Source organism: Ochotona curzoniae, unplaced genomic scaffold (genome assembly GCF_017591425.1).
Source record: "Ochotona curzoniae isolate NIBS_2020 unplaced genomic scaffold, NIBS_Ocur_1.0 contig_66, whole genome shotgun sequence".
Lineage (NCBI taxonomy): Eukaryota > Metazoa > Chordata > Mammalia > Lagomorpha > Ochotonidae > Ochotona > Ochotona curzoniae.
In genome coordinates, this window is record NW_024466512.1 from 8083741 (window position 1) to 8103393 (window position 19653).

The window sequence follows — 19653 nt, forward strand, 5'->3', positions numbered from 1 at the left end:
CGGCTGGCCTTTGCACCAGAGGAAAGGTTTGCATCTTCATCGAAAAGAGCAGCTTGTGGGTGACTAAGTTCCTCCGGAAACTGCTTCATCCAGGACCCACAATATCCCACATAGGTAAAGACGTCACTTCCACTCTGCACTGTCTGAGAGCATAACAAACGCAGGCCCTTGTCTGTTGGTATTCTTGGCTCCCGACTGACACCCTGTCTAGGTGAGAGGAGGGCCACGGAGAGGTCTGGGGAGGCAAGATCTAGGCCAACTTCCTGATGGATGCTGCTTCCGGAGTGAGCCAGACAACAGAGCAGAAGCTGGGAGAGCCACTTGGGCAGCCCACAGAATCACGGGATGCTATGCACTGTATCTAGGGCTTGGGCTCCAACAACAGACCAACCAAAGAGCAGGAAGCTTCTCCTGGAGCTCCAAGCCAATAAACAGCTCGGATGCAAGTCTCCTGACTGATTTAACTCACTTATTCAGTGCTATAAGACTGACTGAAATTAAAGAAAAATAACTCCAGAATTCGTACATGTCATTTAAATAATAGAAAACGAATTTTAGCTCAGAACACCTAGCTGTGAAATTATCCTGTCAGCATGTAAATGAATTAAGAATATATGTATGTAAATGTGGTCGGGTAGGGGAGTGTTATTAAAATACGCCAATGGTACAATGACTAAATGCTTTTTTATTCTGCACTGAAATTAAAGAAGAAACCTGATAGAATATGCACAATGCTCAATGCTCATAGCAGTATTATTGCTGACAGAAAAAACAAACCTATCAATTGCCCTCTGACAGGAAAGAAAAATTATGCTGTATTCATATGATAGTGAAAATGAGAAGTTCCATAATCAACAAGGATAAATCCCCCAAAATAAAGAATAAAGAACACAAACTTAGTATTTACACGGACTGCTCCAAACACAAACCTAAGCAGTCTGTTGCTGAGTAATACAGATATAACCAACGCAAAATGAAAGGAAAGGGAATTCCACATACAAAACTCAAGGCAGCATGTTCCTGTGAAGGGAAGAGACCAGCAGAGGCGCAGGAAGGGCTCTCACACCGTGTTTGTGCCTCATCTTACTCCGAATGGGAGACACGTGTGTATCTGAAAGGAGCCAGCACCACATATCTGCGGCAAACAGAATTTTAAATTTATAAAAGATGTAGGGGCCAGCACTGTGTAAAGTGGGTGGGGCCTCTGCCCAAGGTGTCAGCACCCCATGCGGGCACCTGTTTGAATCCTGGGTGCTCCACTTCCAGTCCAACTCCCTAACGTGTCTGAGACAGCATGGAGGGTGGCCAAGTGCCTGAGCCCCCACACCAGTGTGAGAGGCCTAGAAGCAGCTCGGGGCTCCTGGATCGGCCCAGCTGCGGCCTTTGCTGCCACTGGAGAGCGAACAGCTCCTGCCACAACTGACAAAGCACCAGCTCTGCCCTAAAGTGAGCAGCATGCGGGCACGAAGCTGGCCGCTCCGGCTGCCCACCACGTTCCCTCAGCCAGCACAGCTCCTGATGCGGGGCTACTCAGCAAGTACTTACTTCAGGAACAGGAAGAAAAGCTCCAGGTTCAGCTCCCTTTTCTCTAAAGCTTTATTTTCAGTTCATTAAAACTTACTTGGAAACAGATCCACCTTGAGAAGACGCAAAATTAAGTCAAAGGAATCAAAGCTATAACCAAAGCTACATGTATCCTCAAAGAGAAGACTGTCGCAGGACGCACATTCATTTGGACAAGTCGAGGCACAGCAAGTCCCGGCCGACGGTGTTAGCATCTCATAGGGGCGCAGGTTTGAGTCCTGGCTGCTCCACTTCCACTCCAGCGCCCTGCTTGTGGCCTGGGAGAAGCAGGGGAATGTGGCTCAAGAACGTGGGCCCTGCTACCCAAGCAGGAGATCTGGATGAGGCGCCTGGCACAGTACTGGCCTTTGTGCCATCTGAGAGGTGAACCAGTGCACGGAAGACTGCTTCCTCTCTATCTGTTCTTTTCTCTATGTATCTCTATGTTTAAGACTTGTGATTTTTATTTGAAAGGCAGGTTTACAGAGAGAAAGAGAGACAGAGAGAGCCCTTCTCTCTGTTGGTTTACTCCCCAAATGGCCACAACAGCTAGAGCTGAGCAGATCCGAAACCAGGAGCCAAGAACTTCCTCTGGGTCCCTATGTGGGTACAAATGCCAAGGACTTGAGCCATCCTCCACTACTTTGCTAGGTCATTAGCAGGGAGCTGGATGGGAAGTGTACCATCCAGGACACAAACGGGCACTCTCATGGGACACTGCTGCTGCAAGCCAGAGCGTTAGGCTGTTGAGGCAGTGCGCAGACCCATGTATAACTTTTTCAAAATAAAATAACAAGCAATTAAGAAAAAACATACCTGAATGAAGTTGAATTTTCCCAATAACACCTTCTACCAACCCCAAACAAACAGGATTCCAGGCAAGCAGTAGATCAGTAGCTGAAATAAAGTAAAAAGTAGTCATGAGAAAACACTCACTAGAAAGTATAAACAGTATCTTTAAAACTGGTCACTGTCCCTCACAGGCAGCTATGAATATCAGAACTGAATACATTACCATGAAATGCTTTGCAACAAAGCATTCAAGGCCTGAATGAGGGCAGTCATAGGACAGCCACCATTCCAGAAACACCACCCAGAAGCGAAGCAGTGGCCTGGCGCCCCACCGTGGAGGAAAGATGCCACTGCACTACAGGAGAGCAAGGTGGCTTTCCCTGGCATTCCCGACACAGAGCAGACCTCACGGCCAGAGAAGTCACCATGAACTGTCCCCTGCCTGTCCACACTCCGAAGGTACCTGCCAAAGTCGCTGACCCCAAGCAGTGAGATCCAGAAAAGCCCTGCTCTTTCTAGGAATTCAGGGCAAAGGCCCTCGGAATCGTTTGCATTTCCTCAGCTTCTGTCAGGCACCGAGCATGGCAAGCAGGACTCCTCACTTAAACTCAGTCATGACATGGGTGGCCACTTTGTCCTAAGTGAGAAAGGAAATGGCTTCTGCTTGCTACCATCCTGACACACATGGAAGAAGCCCCTCCAAAGGATCGTGGGTCTGAGTTCCCTTGAGGAACGCAAGGCTGCTACACAATTGGCGATAGGGTAATACTCATGTAATTCAACAGCTTAGAAAATGAGCAAGAATCAAAAGAATATCTGCTCCTTGTACAAAACTTAAATTGCATTTTAACTATTACCTTATTATTTTTATGAACAAAAAAATTTAAATTTGTAATTCACAAGATAATGAGAAACCTAACAGTGTATGTTCCAGATTCATTTAAGTTTTGACTATTACGCCTTGAATGTCTTTGTTATTACATAGTTCATAAAAAGGTCACTTTTTCATTGCAAGAATTAAAAAGAATTTTTATTTCAGTTTTCAATTAGTTTTGAACAATTCAAGGTGATTTACAGATATACTTATTTTATTATTGTTATTATTATTTTATGAGACAGTTCCATAGGTTCTGGAATTTTCCTTACCCCCTTCCCCAAACCCTTCCTTCCCCCAATGAGTTCCCCTATATTATTACAACAGTATAGTTCTTCATGAACAATCATAAGTCCATCATTCTGCTATGTAGGTGTATCCTGACATTGCGGGCATGGACAATGGCAGAGTCCAGTATCCTATTGTCAAGATAAATTGAACAGTTTCACTGGGAGTCCGTCTTTGATCTGGAAGTGGAGATGCACACTGCATTGTATCCTTACATCTGGATATGACAGTCTCCATTACACAGTCACTGTACATCTCCTTAAATGAAAAGCCACAAACAAATCAACAGGAAGAAAAATAGAAATTTACAAAGTCATGAAGTTCAAAAAACATGCTAGTGAATAACTAATATTTTGCTGAAGAAATGAAAAAGAAAATCAAGGACCTTCTTGAAATGATGTTACTGAATGACCTATAAGTCAGTAAAGGATTGGAGAAAAGGGCCTGGTGCAACAGCGTAGTGGTTAAAGTCCTTGCCTTGCACATGCCGGGATCTCATATGGTTACTGGTTCTAATCCCAATGGTCCTGTTTCCCATCCAGCTCCCTGCCTGTAGCCTGGAAAAGCAGTTGAGGATGGCCCAAAGCCTTGGGACCCTGCACCCACATGGGAGACCCGAAAGAGCTCCTGGCTCCTGGCTTTGGACTGGCTCAGCTCCAGCTGTTGCAGTCATTTGGGGAGTGAACCAGTGGACAGAAGATCTTCCTCTCTGTGTCTCCTCCTCTTTGTATATCTGCCTTTCCAATAAAAATAAATAAATCTTTAACAACATCTGTTTTGAAGAAATGAAAATAAAAACATTGAAATCCGTGAGTTATAGTTTCCATTGATCTTTGTTGGTAAGATGTGTCTTTTGTAGGCAACAAATAGATGGGTTTTGTTGTTTGATCCAGTTCACCATGTATGATGTTTGATGGTGAGTTTGAGTTATTTAATTTCAGTGTTAATAAGGATATGTGGTAATCTGGTCCTGTCATTTTAGCGATGGGTTGTTCACTGGTTTGGTCTTCTGCTGTCATTTTACTGGGATGTTCTCCACATTTGCCTTCAGTAAGTGTGTAAGTGGTAAGTGGTATTCCTTTTCTCTGTCAAGATAACATCTTTAGATATCATTTATAGGGCAGGTCTAAAAGAGGCATATTCCTTGAGCTTTTCTTTACTGTGGAAGTATTTTATTATGGGCTGACGATTATTTCCTTTTAGAATCTGGAATATGTTGCTCTATTCTCTTCTGGCCTTTAGTTTCCTCTGAGAGGTCAGCTGTGAGTCTGATTGGAGTTCCTCTATATGTCATTTTTTTTTCACTTGCACAGATATGCTTCTAAGAAGAAATTAGCAAGAACTCTAAAGTTTTTTGAGGGCTGTCACATACATTATCACTTATGCTCTGGACAGCTCTGAGTTGATATGAAGTCCCACTTTACAGGAGTAAGGAAAAGCCTCAGGAAAATCACCCAGCAGATGGCAGCTGTGTACAGCAGCAGGGTCCTAGTAAAGCTCGGCCTGCTTCATGCCTATTCTCAAGGCCATGTGACTAAAGTGGCTATCTTAGAAACCATACTTAAACAACTGATAAGACAGTAATTTTTAAATGCTACAAGGATAGACATTTGGCCTAACAGCTAGGACACCACTCAAGGCAACAGCAGCCTGTATCACAGTGCCTGGGTTCCAGTCCCAGCTCCATCCTCATTTCCACCCAGAAGACATTAAGTGATGGCTACAATACTTGGGTCCCTGCCACCCCCACGGGAGACCCAGCCTGAGTTCCTAGCTGCTGCCTTCTGTCTGCTTCAGTCTTGACTGTAGGTATTTGGTGAATAATCCAACAAGGAAAATACCCAGGTCAGTGTGTGTGTGTTTGTCTGTCTGCCTGTGTGTCTTTTTTTCTTCCCCTCTTCAGTCCCTCCCTCTCACCTGTTTCTATGCCTTTAAATACATCACTAAAATAATAATGCTGGACTCCCCATTAGGCTGCAGCTCCTACTGATGAACACGAGAGTCAGGGCTGGGAGCAGACAACATTGAACACGGTGGTAGTATCCATCAGCATACATGTGGGCCAGGTTTGGGGGCAGGTGCACTGAGCTAAGCCGCAGCATCCATGGAAAGCACAAGAGAGGCACAGGATATGGGACTGGCCGGGCTAGACCACAGCACATGCTAGCACATGCAAAAATGGGCTGGGGGCAGGCCTGATGGGTAAATCTGGGAGTTGCCTCAACTAGGCTGGGGCACCTACCAGTGTGTGTGACTACACCTGTGGCAGGCTGCACTGGGGTATGCTGCAGCATCTACTAGTTCATGTGAGAGATAAAACTGGGGCAGTACTGACTAGGCAGCTGCATCCACTGGTATGTGCATTGGTTGGTGTGGGTGACAGACCAAAACTGACCCTGCACTAGCTGATGCACATAACAGTCAAGTCCGAGGACACCTTAGGCAAGGTTTCTTGGGGGATTCCCCAGCTAGATTGCTGGACTCAAACCACAGCCACAGGAAAAATCACAGGACATGTGGTTCAACCTTGCAGTACATTTATCAGGACTGGGCATCCTCAGTTGCTGATTTCAGTGTAGCTGACAGCAGGCCCAGATGCACACGGGGGACATGAAAGCCAGCAGAGGACAGTAAGTGCCTCAGCAGAGGATGGAAAACACAACAGATTGGACAACTCTCCTAGCCCAGCTTTGCAGCAAGTGTCTGGGTCTGAAGACAGACTAAGGTGCACTTGGTCAGCAAAGAGACCCTGGAAAGATTTCCTCCATCTTGTTGCAATGAAGCCAATGTCTCGAAACTATCAAAATCACTCAAGTAAGACCCTCAAAACGTTCTTCCTCACATCATGGTCTCTAAGGTATCAAAGGACCATCCCCATCCCCAGGTGCCAAAGCAGTCTGATAGCAAGGAGTGGCCCCTTCCCCTTTGCCCCTGCCCCACCCACAAGAGAAAAAAGAACTGAAACATTTGTCACATCCACTTTCCTCCATACCTCAACCCTCCTCACCCTAATCAGAGGCCCACATGGGCATGCATCCCTGACAATTATGTAAACAGTAATAAAAATAAAATTAAAAAGTACAAACCAATAATGCTGGGTCAGTGTTGTGCTATAGTATATTAAGCCTTCACCCACAGTAACAGAATCCCAGGTAGGCACAGCTCAAGTCCCAGCTGCTCCAGTTCTGATCCAGCTCCCTGTTTTGCACCTAGAAAACCCATGAAAGATGGCCTAAGTCCTTGGGACCTTGCAACCAAGTGGGAGACCTGTAAGAAGCTTCAGGCTCCTGGCTTCGGACCAGTCAAATTGCGGCTGGTGTGGCCACAAAGGGGGTGGGCCAGAAAATAGAAGATCTCTATCTCTCCTTCTCTTTGTAAATCTTTCTTTTGAATCAAAATAAATGAATCTGGCCCTGGCACAATGGCTCAATCGGCTAATCCTCCCAATGCAAGCACCAGGATCCCATAGGGGCACTGGTTGGTATCTGAGTTGCTTCATTTCCCATCCAGCTCCCTGCTGATGGCCTGGGAAAGGAGAGAAGGATCGCTCAAGTCCTTAAACCCTGCATCCATGTTCGAGTCCTGGTTCCTGGCTCCGGACTAGCTCAGCTCTGGCTGTCGAGTGGCCATTTGGAGAGTGAACAAGTGGATGGAAGATCTTTCTGTCTTTTTTTTTTCTCTCTGTAAAATGCCTTTCCAATAAAAATAAATAAATCTTTAAGAAAATAAATAAGAATCCAGCGCAGTGGCCTAGCAGCTAAAGTCCTTGCCTTGAGCACACTGGGATCCCATATGGTTACTGGTACTAATCCCAGTGGCCCCTCTTCCCATCCAGCTCTCTGCTTGAAGCCTGGGAAAGCAGTTGAGGACAGCCCAAAGCCTTGGGACCCTGCACCTGTGTGGGAGACCTGGAAGAAGTTCCTGGCTCCTGACTTCGGATCAGCACAGTTCTGGCCACTGCGGTTACTTGGGGAGTGAATCATCAGACAAAAGATCTTCCTCTGTGTCTCTCCTCCTCTCTGTATATCTGACTTTCCAATAAAAATAAATAAATCTTTAAAAAAGAATCATAAATAATGATGTGATAAAATTAGAAAAAAATTATCACTTCATCACACTACCAGACTATTTTGCTTTCATTCAGCAAAATATTCATCAGGTTTGCATACATACCATAATAGCACAGAGTATCATATACTAATATTGTAATAACATTTCATGAGTATTTTCTCATGCCTTTGATAGAAATTAAGTGACATTATTTCCCACTTAAGGAAACACTTTGTTACTTTTGGGAATTTAAGTGACTTCCAATTACTTCCCTAGTGTAAAAAACAATATAATAAGTGATGAACATTATGTAAATACCTTATTTTGTCTTTCAAATAGATAGATTTAGGATAAATTCCTAGGGATAAAATGCATGGGTCAAAACATTTAAAAATTTACAACTCTCAAATGTTAGCCAATGAATATCTAAAAAGATTATATAAAGATAGATTTCTGCTAGAAGCAAGTGAACATGCTTGTCTTAAACTATTTTTTCCAGTGCTTAGATTTGTTTAAATTTTTTTTTTTTTTTTGCTAGTTTCACAGTAGTCCCTGCTTAACGAGATATTTCTTTTCCACTAGTTGGCATTAAGTATTTAATTAAGGAATTTGCTGCTTATGTTCCTCCTGGTCACATAGTCTAGCAATGTTTCTTTATGCTTCTAATTCACTTATAAGTTCTCTTTGTATTAATGACTGAAATCTGACATGTTTGCAAATAGTTTCAATTTTAAACTTTTCATACAGATTTTCATTATCTTGAGGTTCAAAGAGGTCGATGCTTATCTACTCATCTCTTTGTTAATCTTCAAACATTTCACTATAAATCCACTGAAATAAAAACACCCTAATTTTTCCCACGGAGTGAGCCCGGATGCCTGTCATAGCATCAGCACCTGCCAATGGGGACGCACAAGCTCCAGCTCCCGCCAGCCTCGCCTGCCCAGCCCGAGTGAACAGGGAAGAGGAAGGAACCTACTCAGATGAAGTAGTCAGGCAGTGCTCCATCCAAGAGGAACTGCAGGCATAAAGAAAGCAACAGGAAAAAAGTGTGTAGAGACAAGAAGTACATGGTTTGTTCTGGAATGTGTCCCATCTCTGAAGAAACAATACCAATCTAGAAACTGCAAGGAACTGGGCACTGATACGAGCCTTGCCTCAGCCTAAGCTGATATAAAAATAGAGGGACAATCAATCCAGATAACAGCCCAGTGGGTACAATGGAGATCTGATGATAAGACTGGACAAACAAACTGAGGCCCAACTGTGAGGAGACTTGAACAGGCGCTGGGCTTCCTAGAGAGGCTGCAAGAGTGCGTGACAGAGATAAAACAAGGCCGCAGCTTGGACTGTAGCACAGGTGGAGATCAGGAAACCTCTCCCAAAGCCCGCGTGTTCGATTGGCTGGGGGCACAACAAAAAACACTTCTCACATCATGACTTAATACATTCATGCAAGACGTTTTCGAAAAGCTCATGGAGTGGCTGCAGTGTGGTTAAACAGAAAATAAACTGCCACTTGCAATGACAGCCTTTCATATTAGAGCTGCCTTGAGTTCACTCCACATTCAACCCAAGTTACATGGCACAAGTACTCGGCCACTGGCACCCGTGTGGGGGACCAGGGTGGAGTTCCTGCTCCTGGCTTCGGCCTGACCCAAGGTCATCTGCTGCAGCCACACAGGGAATGAATCAGCAGATGGACTGTCTCTCCCTCTCTCACTTGCCTCCCCACCCTCTCCTATTATCTGGCCTTTCAAATAAATCTTTTTTCCAAATGTTCATGGAAAATGTATATTATGAAAAACGTATTTGAAATTTTTGCATCAAAATAAACTTGTCTTTTCATCCCATTTTCCACAAACCTTGAAGTAGCCTCATAGTCATAAGTGTACAAGAAGAAATTTTCATCATGACTGGATTTGAACTGTAATATTGCAACAAGGTGGAGGAATCCACCATGTGGGGAGGGCAGGGAGAGGGGTTGGGGGAGTCCCAGAGCTTATGAAACTGTGTCATAAAATGAAATTTAAAAATAAATAAATAGATAGATAGGTAAAATAAGAAGAAATTTCCATGCTGTCATCACGCGCAAAGAGAAATGGAGTATAGAACTCAGCTAGAACATTACGGCAAAAGACTTGCTACGCACGACATTGGCCACGAGCTTGGAGTTGGCAGTGGGTAACACACACACAGGAGATGAACATGAGCCACCTCAGGGGAAACTTTCTGAAGGACAGCAAGACAGAAAACCAAAGGTGACATGGAAATATATATTCTCTGCCAAGCAGAAAACAAGGAGGGCTAGGTAAAATGAGAGAGAGCTGACAAAGCAGACAGAGCTGGAAGAAAGAGTGGGTGAGAACCTGCTAATTTAGTATCCCTTATATTGACGAGTCACATAAATACATTCATCATCCAGCAAATACGATTTGTAACTTAAGAAACTATAAAGATGACTTCTGTGGTAATCTAGTGACTAAAAATAATTGAAGTTCAAAATGAGAACCATATGTTAAAATCACTAAAACTGAGTTGACGGGTGCAGCACGATGGCTCAGTGGCTAAGCCCTCGTCTTGCACACGGCAGGATCCCATACGAATGCTGCTTCATGTCCTGGCTGCTCCACTTCCCTTCCGGCTCCCTGCTTGTGGCCTGGGAAAGCAGTCGAGGACGGTCCAAGCTCTGGGATCGTGCACCCACATGGGAGTTCTGGAAGAAGCTCCTGGCTCCTGGCTTCGGATTGGCTCAGCTCTGGGCATTGTGAAGATCTCCCTCTCAGTCTCTCCTCCTCTCTGTATATCAGACTGTCCAACAAAAATAAATAAATCTTAAAAAAAAAAAAGAAATACTATAAAAATATTTTGTTCAGTTCTTTGTATGTGTTCATTTCTGATTTCTTAACCTAGTAGTTTCTGAATAGTCTTACTTTTGAAAACATCACAAGTCATGTATTTTTTTCCTCCTTGATTTTTTGCTTAGGACTAGCTGTTATGTATCCATAGATTCAGAGTCAGCATATTTTTCCAGGCAAACTTGTGTTTGCCTTTTTTTCAATTAACTCTCTTCTGAGTTAAAGTACAGCTTCTCTAACAGGAACATGAGACAGCAATGCATGGGGCATCAGAAGTGAATAAATGCGAACGCTGCTAATCCCACCCCATCTTGGGAACAAAGTTCTTGTCCTTTGTATGCATGTCTATCTGCCCGCCTCCTCCTGCCTCCCCTCCCTGAGCGCGTGCAGGCTGGGCCTGGAATGCTGCCCTCCACCCACCTCTGCCTGCTGCTCAGTCCTGGACACACTGCCTGCTCCACCCTCCCCGGACGGCTGACCAGGGGCACTCCTGGCTCTGCTGATCTCTGCACATCTTCATCAAGGCACCTGACTGTGGCAGGGTTCACCTAATTACTGACTCACCGGACTCCAGGCAGACCAGGAAGCTCTGGGAGACCTTGCCCTGTGGAGTTTTACATTCCTGGTGTACACACCAGGCTCCAAAATGGACAGTTAAACACGAGATGTGGAAAGGAGCAGCAAGTTAAAGTCAGTTCATTTACACGGCATCATGGTAAAAGGCTTCACTTTATATTTAAAGTGGCAAACAGTGGAGCCAGTGCTGTGGCAAAATGGATAAAGCTGCTGCCTGTGGCATCAGCATTCCACACTGGTACCAATTAGAGTCCCGGCTGCTCCACTTCCAATCCAGCTCCCTGCTAATGGCCTGGGCAAAGCAGCAGAAGATGGGCCAAGTGCTTGGTCAGCTGCACCCACATGGGAGAACTAGAAGCTCATGGCTTCAGAACAGCCTGGCTCTGGCCCTGCAGTCATTTGGGAAGTGAATCAGCAGATGGAAGATCTGTCTCTCCCCACACTGCCCTCCCCGCTTCCGACGCTGAAACTCTTTCAAATAAACAAACAAAAAATTAAAATAATAATAAAATGGTGAAAGGATGAAAACATCTGGTCTACTTTAGATAGAACATGAAGGCTGGCAGGTAAAGTGACTGGCCAGCTGACATGAGAAGACAGCTCTCCACACTGCAGGACTCCCAGCCTTCCTCGCCAAGGTCAGCCCTGACACCTACACTCTGAAGGCACCCTCCCTGCTTTCTCTTCCTCCTGCAGGGCTTCCTCCTTTCTTGTACTTAAACATTCATGACCATCCCATCATGCACTCAGTCCTGACAAGCTTAACTGGTTCTTGTGTTGGACTCTAACCCTGACTTCAAGACCTCTTTCCAACAAAGATCTATTTTTACTGGAAAGTCAGGTTTATAGGAAGAAGGAGATACAGAGAGACGTCTTCCATCTGCTGGTTCACCCTCCAAGTGGCCACAGCAGCCGGAGCCAAGCCGGTCCAAAGCCAGCAGCTTCTTCCGGGTCTCCTATGTGGGTGTAAGGTCCTGAGGGAGCTGGAAGCGAAGTGGAACATCCAGCACAGGAACCAGCCCATATGGGATCCTGGTGTGTGCAAAGTGAGGACTTCAGCCACTAGGCTATTATTGCACCAGGCCCAAGTACATGTCAAAATGACCCTGATCCCCGTGGGGTCTTTCTTCGCCCCCTCATGATGCCAGCTACTCACACCAGAACCGAGGAGACATCAAAAATGCCTTTCCCTAAGTCCTGATGACTCTATCTCCTCGGTATCTGATGACTCACACTCCTTCCAGCCTGAATGCCACTAGCCTTGTGCAGGGCTAAGATCTCGGCCTATAGGGCACTGAAACAGTTGCTGGACACACACCGGGCACTCATATATCTACTGGATGCCAGGAAGACTCACAGGAGTCTGCCCTTTTGCACCTGTATGGTTCTGCTGCAGCTGTAAGGATGAAAAAAACAAAAACACAAAATCAAAACCAAGGTTGAAGAACGGAGGGGACTGACACAGGAGACCAGAGACTGTCACTCAGGAACTCAAGCACAAGTGTGGGCAGGAGGGTCTGAAGCAGGCAAGCCTACAGCCAGAGACCCAGAGGACAGACCAAAATGGGCCAGGGATGACTACAGAATTAGAATGCTGCACTGAGTCAAGATTTTCAGATATGGTACGGACAAACCTTGTATCTGAAGAATCCTAATTCTACACTAGGCTCAACCTCTCTCAGTTCCAGCTCTCCTTCTTCTTTTTTTTTTTTAAGATTTATTATTATTTTTTTTATTTTTTATTGGAAAGGCATTTATACAGAGAGTAGAGACAGAGAGGAAGATCTTCCATCCGATGATTCACTCCCCAAGTGAGTGCAACGGCCGATGCTATGCCGATCTGAAGCCAGGAGCCTCTTCTGGGTCTCCCACACGGGTGCAGGGTTCCAAAGCTTTGGGCCGTCCTCAACTGCTTTCCCAGGCCACAGGCAGGGAGCTGGATGGGAAGCGGGGCCGCCGGGATTAGAACCAGCACCCATATGGGATCCCGGCTGTGCAAGGTGAGGACCTTAACCACTGTGCCATCGTGCCAGGCCCTCTCCTTCTTATAAATAGGATCTCTCACAGGATTCTCATATGCATAAGTGGATTTTTTGCAAACGACCAGCACAGTATCTGTCATATAACAAATAATTTTCAGGGGATCAGAGCCATGGTATAGTAGAAAAGTTTCTACCTATAGTGTCAGCATCCCATATGGATGGCAGTTCAAATCCCAGCTGCTCCACTTCTGATCCAGCTTCCTGCTGATGTGCCTCGGAAAGCAGCGAAAGATAGCCCATGTCTTTGAGTCCCTGCACCCATGTGGGAGATCAGGAAGGAGCTCCAGGCTTCTGTCTTCACAACAGCCTAGCTCTTGCTGTTGCAATCATTTAGGGAGTAAACCAGTGGATGGAAAATAACTCTGTGTGTATGTGTACATCTTCCTTTAAAATAAAAATAAATAAATATTTTAAAGAAAGAACTTTATGAGCGTGATGGCTCAGTCGGCTAATCTTCCACCTCCACATGCCGTGATCCAATAATGGGTGCTAGTTCATGTCCCGGCTGCTCCACCTCCCAACTTGTTTTTGCTTTTTATATTTTTGATGATGATTTCATAGTTGAAAAGGATGCATGCCCATGTGGACTAATGATTAGAGTGGGAAGGATTGAGGATTAGGGGAACACGGATGAGACAACAGTTTTCAAGTTTCTTTTCCTTCTTCCTACATCTGGGGGGAGGGAGAGGGAAGGAGAAGCCACACCCAGCATCCTAACTGCATCAGTACCCGGAGGATGGGGGACAGCTACCCAGTGTCATCCCAGGGTCCCTGAGATGGAGCATGCTCCGAGACTATTGCACTAGTGGTTTTGATAGTTGTGAAATGCTGTTAATCTCATTGCTCCAAGGGTGAGGAAATCCTTCCAAGGCCTATTGGCTGACATAGTCCAGTTTAGAGTCTCCATTTGCCTAGATATTTGCTGTCAACACTTGGCTGGGAGAGTTGTCCAATTTGATCTGCCCTCCATCCTCTGCTATGGTACTAGATGTTCTCTGCAGGCCCCCAATGGACTGCCATATCTTCCATTTGCACTTGAGCATGCTGTCCACAGCTCTGTCTTTAGCAACTGAGGCCCAGTTCCAACACATGCACTCCACAGTCAGACCACAGATGCTGTGATTCTTCCCATGGTTGGCCTTGTTGATGGAAGTCCCTCAAAAGTCATTCCTCAGCTCAAACATACTCCCTCAGCGGCCCTCCCTCCCACACTTCTCCTTTCCCCCTCCTTCCCCTAATCCTCAGTCCCTGTGCCCAGGAGCTCATGGGTTCCCCAGTACAGTCTTCTGGTGGGGTGCAGTGCTGGCCTGGAGCTCTGCCTGTCCACTAGGGTCCCAAGATTCTGGCACACATGCTGGCATGGGACCCTACCCCTCTGCCCACCCAGGATCCAAGCCTGTTCAAAGTTCCCCAAGCCTGGTCCACCAGCACACCACGCCAGCATGCTAACCCAGGACTCTCCACTCCCTTCTCCCCACCAGCCTGGGAGTAAGCATGTGGGGGAATTCCCTAGGCTTGCTCCATTTGCCTGGATGCGAGTCCCTAGGTCCGCACATGCCCTCACTGGCACCATCCTCCAGGCCTCCTGTATGCCTGTACCCCAGGCTCCCACAAGGCTTCCTGTGCCAGTGCAAGGCAGGCACCCATGTTGGCCCTGGCTCCCTACTTGTAACCTAGAAAGAGTAGAGGACAGTTTGAAAAAGTCTTGTGATTGTGCACCTGCATGGGAGACCCAGAGAAAGCTCCTGGCTCTTGGCTTCAGATCAGCTCTGGCTCTTGTGACCATATGGGGAGTGAACCTGCAGATAGATCTTCCTGTCTCCTTCTTTCTGTAAATCTGCTTTTACAATAAAAAAATTAAATATGTGCTTAACAGGCTCTGCGCAATGGTTCAGTGGCTAAATCCTTGCCTTGTACACATCAGGATCCAATTTGGCACCAGTGTCCTGGCTGCTCTACTTCCCAACCAGCTTCCTGCCTGTGGCCTGGGAAAGCAGTGGAGGATGGCCCAAAGTCTTGAGACCCTGTACCCACATAAGAGACCAGGAGGAGGCTCCTGGCTTTGAATCAGCTCAGTTCTGGCCATTGTAGCCATTTCAGTAGTAAACCAGCAGGCAGAAAAATCTTTTTCTCTGTCTCTCCTCTATAAATTTGCCTTTCCAACAACAAAAAATAATAAATCTTTTAAAATGCTAAAAAAAAAAAAAAAACACCTTTTAGTTCATCAAATTATGAGACTACACGTATTCAAAACCCCTGGACCTAGAGGTAAGGAAACCTGCACCCTGCAGTGAAGGACCTGGGTTGGATGTCCAGCTTCATTGCCAATTCCAGCTTCTCCATGAAGCACACCCTGGAGTGCCAAGTACATGATTCCAGCACATCACCAGCACAGGGCACCCAGACTGTGGTCCTGGTCCTAAATGCAGTCTGACCCCACCTTGGCTCTGAGGGACAGTTGAGCAGTGGATGGCAGGCCTGCCTGCCTCTCAGAAACACACTCAGAAAATAAAAACAAACCCTGCAGGCTGCTTAATTTCTCTTTAGATTTTAATTTTAACAGTCAACATGTAACTTTAAAAAGCATTAAAGAAAAACAGAAGTTCAAGATGTTTCATCATACTTACTCAAACTTATCGTAGTATCACAACTCCTCAAAGCCTTCCCAGATTAATAGATACTTCATGAAAATATTCTTTTTAAAATTTTGTTTTAATTTATATGAAAGGCAGAAAGACAAAAATATACAGAGATCTCTTCCATGTGCTGTGTATTCTCCTGATGCCCCAACAGCTCAGACTGGTCTGGGCAAGAACCAGTAACTCAGGCTGGGTCTCCCCTGTGGGTAGTGAGAGCCCAGGCACTCCAACATGGACCCTGGGAAGAAGCTGGAATCCAAAGTGGAGCCTGAGCTCACACCCTGAGCCTCTGACGCAGGGAGCAGGTGTCACAAGCAGTCTCTTGGCCACCATCTATCCCAACCCCCGCCCCACGAGGCTGTCTTCATGCCAGCTAGGCCCCTGAATATGAACAGGGACGTGTAGCTCTGATACAGCGCAACCCTCTACATCCAGTTGCAACACCAACAACCCAATAGTGGCCTAAATGCCCAATCAAGTAGAACTGTGAATTCTATTTTCTGCCTAAACCCCCGACATGGGAGAGAGGAAGAATCTAGAAGAGTTTAAAGGCAAGTAAGACATGCTTGGGACAGGCACTGGCACTGGTACACTTCAGTAACCCATGCAAAATAGAGTCCTAAGTCTGGTGAATCTGAGAATGTATACAAAATGCAAAACTTTCTAGTTGAACTTGTGTTTATCAACAGAAGGAGTCCATTTCTGACTTGTTCCCCAAATGCCTGCAACAGCTGTGAGCAGGAAATTCAGTTCAGGTCTCCCATGTGTGTGCCAGCAACTTAGGACCTGAGCTATCACTGTTGCCTCCCAGGGTCTACATCAGCAAGCTGCAGCCAGGAGCCGGAGCTGGGTCTAGAATCCACTGAGCTACGACATGTAAGTGTCTCCATCCACATTTCAACTGCTAGGCCAAACATTTGTCCCTGCGTTGATGTATATATGTATGTGTGTATTACTTGGAAGTCAGCATCAGAGAGAAGCAGAGAAACAGGAAATTATCCAGCTGCTGTTCACTACCCAAAGGGTCCCAAAACCAGGAGCTCCATCTGGGTCTCCCATATGGGTAAACAGGTGGCAGGGCCTAAGCACTTGGGTCAATGGCTTTCCCAGATGTATTAACGGGAAGTTGGATCAGAAGTAGAGCAGCTGGGACTTGAACCAGCACTGCCACATTTGATGTGGGTGGTACAGGTGGAGGTTAACCCACCACACCACAATCAGCAACAGAAAAGACACCTGAGAAAATCTGAGGCATCCAATTAAAGATGGAGAAAAGCAGCAGAGAAAGGGAAAAAGCAGGGTAAGTTGAAAAACTGAATGTACAGTTTCAACAAACTAAAAAAAAGTAACCAACTCCCCTATCTCTTTATTTATTCCTATGGCTGTTTTAACCATTGTAACCTATGGTCTAGTCCAGTATTTGATACATAAGAGGTACTCATCCAATAGTTACTGAAGCCAATAAAGATGATTTCATTCTTTAAAGGAAGATTTAAAATCACAGTCTTTTCTGGCATATTGCAAAAAAAAATTTTTCCAATGTGTATTTCACTTAGGCAGAAACTCAGAAACAAAGCAAAAGGGGCACACAGTAACAGCATGGTGCATGTTAGCAGGAAGTTGGCACCATGAGTGGAGCTTGGGGGCCTGGCGCAATAGCCTAGGGCATAAAGTCCTCACCTTATATGTGCTGGGTCCAGTTCATGTCCTGGCTGCTCCACTTCCCATCCAGCTCTCTGTTTGTAGCCTGGGAAAGCAGTCAAGGATGGCCCAAAGCCTTGGGATCCTGCACCCATGTGGGAGACCCAGAGGAAGTTCCTGGCTCCTGGCTTTGGATCAAGGTTAGCTCTGTCCATTGCGTCCACTTGGGGAAGTGAATCAGAGGACGGAAGATCTTTGTATCTCCTTCTCTCTGTATATCTGCCTTTCCAAAAGAAGTAAGTCTTTAAAAAAAAAAAATAAAAAGTGGAGCCTGAGTTCAAACCCCAGCACTGACGTGGGTTGTGTGAATATACCAAGTGGCACCTTAACTGCTATGTCAATCATCTGTCCCTGTATAGGTATTATTAATAATCAAAGTATTACTCTTTCTTTTCTCTCTCTAGCTCTTTTTAAATTTATTTCAAAGGCAGAGTTACAGAGGAAGACAGGGAGGGAGGGGGAGACAGGGAGTATGAGAAAGAGAGAGAGAAATTTCCATTCACTGGTGCATTCTCATAATGGCCACATCAGCCAGGGCTGGACTTAGCTAAAGCCAGGAACCTAGAACTCCATCTGGGTCTCCCACATGTGTCATAGGAACACCAGGACTGAGCTGCTTACAAGTTATCAAAGTACTGCATTTTTAGAATAATGCCATATTTTAATTGGTGAGATAATAAAGTAACATACACTCAAAGTCTAAGTTTGACCCATTAGGTCAATGGTTTCCACTCTGATTTCAGATCCATTTGGCAAACCATGGCAACGGCGACAAGTTCATATTTTCACATGCTCTCCTCTTCCTGGTATACAAAAACAAGCGATTAAGCACTCCACGCCTTCAGAGAACATGAGTCATTCATTCCAAGATCAAGGGGAGGCACGCCCTGGGCCCAGCGGAGCGTGGGTCCTTGGGACTGCTCAACTACAGAGGTGGTTTCACCTGCGCCTTAAAGAAAATGTGCCAGACTAGGCACACATCATCACAACCAAGTTTCATTTCCTGCTGGAGACAAAGGACATCAGTGCTCTGAAAAGACACCAACGCCAACGTCACACAGGTGAGAAAGTGGTTTCAGAATAAGGAGTAAGAGGCCCAGTCACTAGCTCACCTGTGCTTTCATGGGCCAGGAAGACTGCTTGAGGAATCCTTGGGCTCAGTTGCCATGTCACAAATGCCAAACGTGATGCACATTTCCTTGAACTCTCTAATGGTGATTACCCAGCAGTCAGCAAGCTAATGGCGACTTCCCAGTGTGAAATCTATCTCCCTGAATGTGGCTCCCAGCTGCTCTGCAAGATGCTGACGCTAAGGCTTCATCTCTCAGACCCTCAGTCCATCACTTAGGATGGGGTCCCAGCACAGGCAGGTTGACTAACATACGGTCACACAGAGAACTGCCGGTGTGACTACAGGGCACTGGGAGGACCTGCATTGGGCTGGACGTGTCAGATTCACAGACGATGCCTCTGGTATGTACAACTTTAAATTTCTTCATGTGGTAAGTAATCACAAGTTGCATAAAGATTTCATAATCTAATGAATTGGCATAAAAGTAGGTCTCAGCTAGCAGACGGAAATAAACTGCAAAATACCACCTCAAGGATGAAGTTTAGGGGAGACACCACCTAGGCAAGGGACCTGAGAACTCCCAGACTCTCCAATTCAAATAGGATCTAGCTCCTCTGCAACAAAACAGTGACAAAGATCTGACCATCAACATGAAGAAAACTGAAAATTGTTCATTCAGTCCTATAGTAGCCAAATACAAAATTGTCATGATTCTCCATACAAAGTATAAAATCTCGTCATGTCCCAATAAAATCCAAAGCAAAGGAATTTCATGAAAGAATAAAGTGATTAAGACTCTTCAGTCTGGGAGACTTGACAGAAATGTATGAATTTTGAAAGGTATGGACATCACAATATGTTCAGAAAACAGTATAGAAGACACACATGTGTAAAAGTCACAGTTTGGGGGGCCAGCACAGCGGCATAACATGTTAATTTTCTACCTGCAAGGCTGACATCCCATATGGGCACCAGTTTGAGTCCCTGCTACTCTACTTCCATTCTAGTTCCCTGCTAATGGTCTGGGAAAAGCAGTAGAAGATGTGTCCCAAGATCTTGGAACCTTGCACCCACATGGGAGACAGGAAGAAGTCCCTCGTTCCTGGGTTTGGACCAGCCCAGCTCTTGGAGAGTAAGCCAGCAGATGGAAGAACTCCTTCTCTGTCTTACCCTCTCTCTTTAAAAAATATGAATAAAT

The 19653-nt window shown here is 45.6% G+C and overlaps 1 protein-coding gene across 1 annotated transcript in view; it reads right to left on the reverse strand.

The window, feature by feature from the left end:
- INPP5F (inositol polyphosphate-5-phosphatase F) overlaps positions 1-19653 on the reverse strand; it is a 75766-nt gene that overhangs the window by 44734 nt on the left and 11379 nt on the right. Inside the window, exon 2 of the mRNA XM_040992004.1 lies at positions 2380-2460. Within this exon, the coding sequence (XP_040847938.1) occupies positions 2380-2460 (81 nt within the window). The remainder of the gene's footprint in view (positions 1-2379; positions 2461-19653) is intronic.